The sequence below is a fragment of the Tupaia chinensis genome, unplaced genomic scaffold (assembly GCF_000334495.1).
Source record: "Tupaia chinensis unplaced genomic scaffold, TupChi_1.0 Scaffold148234_1, whole genome shotgun sequence".
NCBI lineage: Eukaryota > Metazoa > Chordata > Mammalia > Scandentia > Tupaiidae > Tupaia > Tupaia belangeri.
The window spans coordinates 3,778,747-3,780,750 of record NW_006208084.1 but is presented as its reverse complement, the minus strand read 5'-3'; the positions used below and the strand labels follow the sequence as shown (position 1 = coordinate 3,780,750).

Here is a 2,004-nt window from a genome sequence, read left to right as displayed (position 1 = left end):
CCCCCCACAAAAAAAAAACCCTAAAAAAAAAAAAAAAAAAAAAAAAAAAAAAAGAAAAAAGAAATATTTGGAACCTGAAAAAATTAAAAAAAGAAAAGATGAAATACACATACAAAGATAAACTATAACACAAAATTTAAAGATCACAGCAATTTCCATGTCTATATACCTTTTCATATATTTATAAATCCTTTCCTATACCCAAGAAGTCATCCAAAGTGATCTACTAGTTATCTCCCTGTGTCTAGCTTTTGTTCAAACTTTTTGTCATGAGTGTACTAAAAAATAATTGTTTTATTTCACTTTATTTATTCTAATTTAAACAGAGATGGAAAGAGAAAGAGAGAGAAAGCGAGAAAACAAGTCGCCATGTCTGGGACTTGAACTGCGGTTAACCATGTGGACGTCCAGTGTGCCCTTAACCAACACACCACCTGCTGGCCCCAAATGTCCTTTTTTAAAAAATAATTATTTATCTATTTAATTCCATTTGTTATTATTATTTTTAAAGAATTATTTTATTTAACTTTATTTATTTTAATATAACCAGACAGGGACAGAGGGACAGAGAGACAGAGAAAGTGAGAAAACAAGCTCCCAGGTCTGTGACTGGAAAAGGTTGGCCATGTGGGAGTCCAGTGTCCTTAACCACCACGCCACCTGCTGGCCTGTTATTATTTTTAATTTGACCAGAGAGAGACAGAGAAAGGGAAAGGGGGAAACCAAGCCACCAGGTCTGGGGCTTGAACCATGGTCGGCCATGTGGGAATCCAGTGCCTTTAACCACCACACCACCTGCTGATCCCAATGAATGTCCTTTTTATGTGATTATCCAAATTGCAAAGCCCAGTTCAAATGTTTAGTGTCTGTGAAGCCATCTTCAAAATCTGTTTTCGAGCGCGTCGTACTTGTCCCTCCTACAGTACTCTACCAATTACTACCCTCTCTCTTTATTCTCTTTTATATTAATACGAGCTCTCCTTATAGACAGTTTGATGGAAAGTACCCATCTCATCACTGAATTACTTAACACCTAATTTTGCAGAGTAGGTATTTAATAAATATTTGCTGAATGAATGCCCACTTCATAAATTCCACAACTGAAGTACTTTCTTAGCCAGTTCCAGTACCCTGTAAAATTATTAAAACTGTAACTAGAGCTAACATTTACTTACTGTTTGCTAAGCATCAAGTGCTGATTTAAGTGCTTTGCAGTGTACATTATTTCACTTACCCTCCTATGCCAACACCCTATGAAAAGTTACTATACCCATTCTTAAGATGAGAAAGTAAAGTTACTGACTTCTTCAAAATTAAAACAGGAGAACTATGATAAAAACACATGCAGTATGGTGCCAAAGCTTTCTTTCTTAAAGTTCTATGTGATTCCGGGCAAAAATTAGGTCTAGAACATACCTGTGGCTACCTGGTGGCCCAAGCCTCTGCTCCCGCTGTGGATCATCACACACACTTGTCCCTTATGGTCGATGCCCATTTTCTTTGCAGCATATTCATTGAAAATCTCATCCACAACCTGGATTTCAGCGTAGTGGTTACCTGCTCCCAGAGTTGGTTACCGGCTCCCAGAGTCCCCAACTGCAAATGTAAAAACGCCTGATAAAAAAGCTTCTAATTCCAGTTTAAAAAGAAAAAAATCATTTAAAAAGCAACTTCTTTAGAAGTTGCCTGGTTTTAAATGCATCAACTTTCAATGAGAAAATAAGACCCTGAGAGACAAGAGTCTTGCCCAAGGTCACCGTTAATCAGTGGTAAAATCATCAAAATTAGCTGCAAACTTTACATGCGTAGTATATCATCTCACGGACACCATGAACTGGTAATAAAAAGTATCTCCTTCTAATTTAGACCTAATCTGTAGATCGTACACATGTAATTTAAACGTTTCAAACCTTATAATAATTTTCTCTCATCCACTTCTAAGTCATGACATCTTGTTTTATTTTATTATCATCTACAAGCTTCTGATAGCTTTTTATTTTTAAA

At 36.2% G+C, this 2,004-nt stretch overlaps 1 protein-coding gene across 2 annotated transcripts in view; it reads right to left on the bottom strand.

Moving 5' to 3' along the window:
• RTCB (RNA 2',3'-cyclic phosphate and 5'-OH ligase) overlaps positions 1-2,004 on the bottom strand; it is a 29,431-nt gene that overhangs the window by 10,041 nt on the left and 17,386 nt on the right. Inside the window, exon 8 of one of the 2 annotated variants that reach the window (XM_006170341.3) lies at positions 1,417-1,557. The exons of the other annotated variant lie outside the window; for it this stretch is intronic. Coding sequence (XP_006170403.1) covers positions 1,417-1,557 — 141 coding nt within the window. The remainder of the gene's footprint in view (positions 1-1,416; positions 1,558-2,004) is intronic. 2 annotated transcript variants of the gene reach the window in all.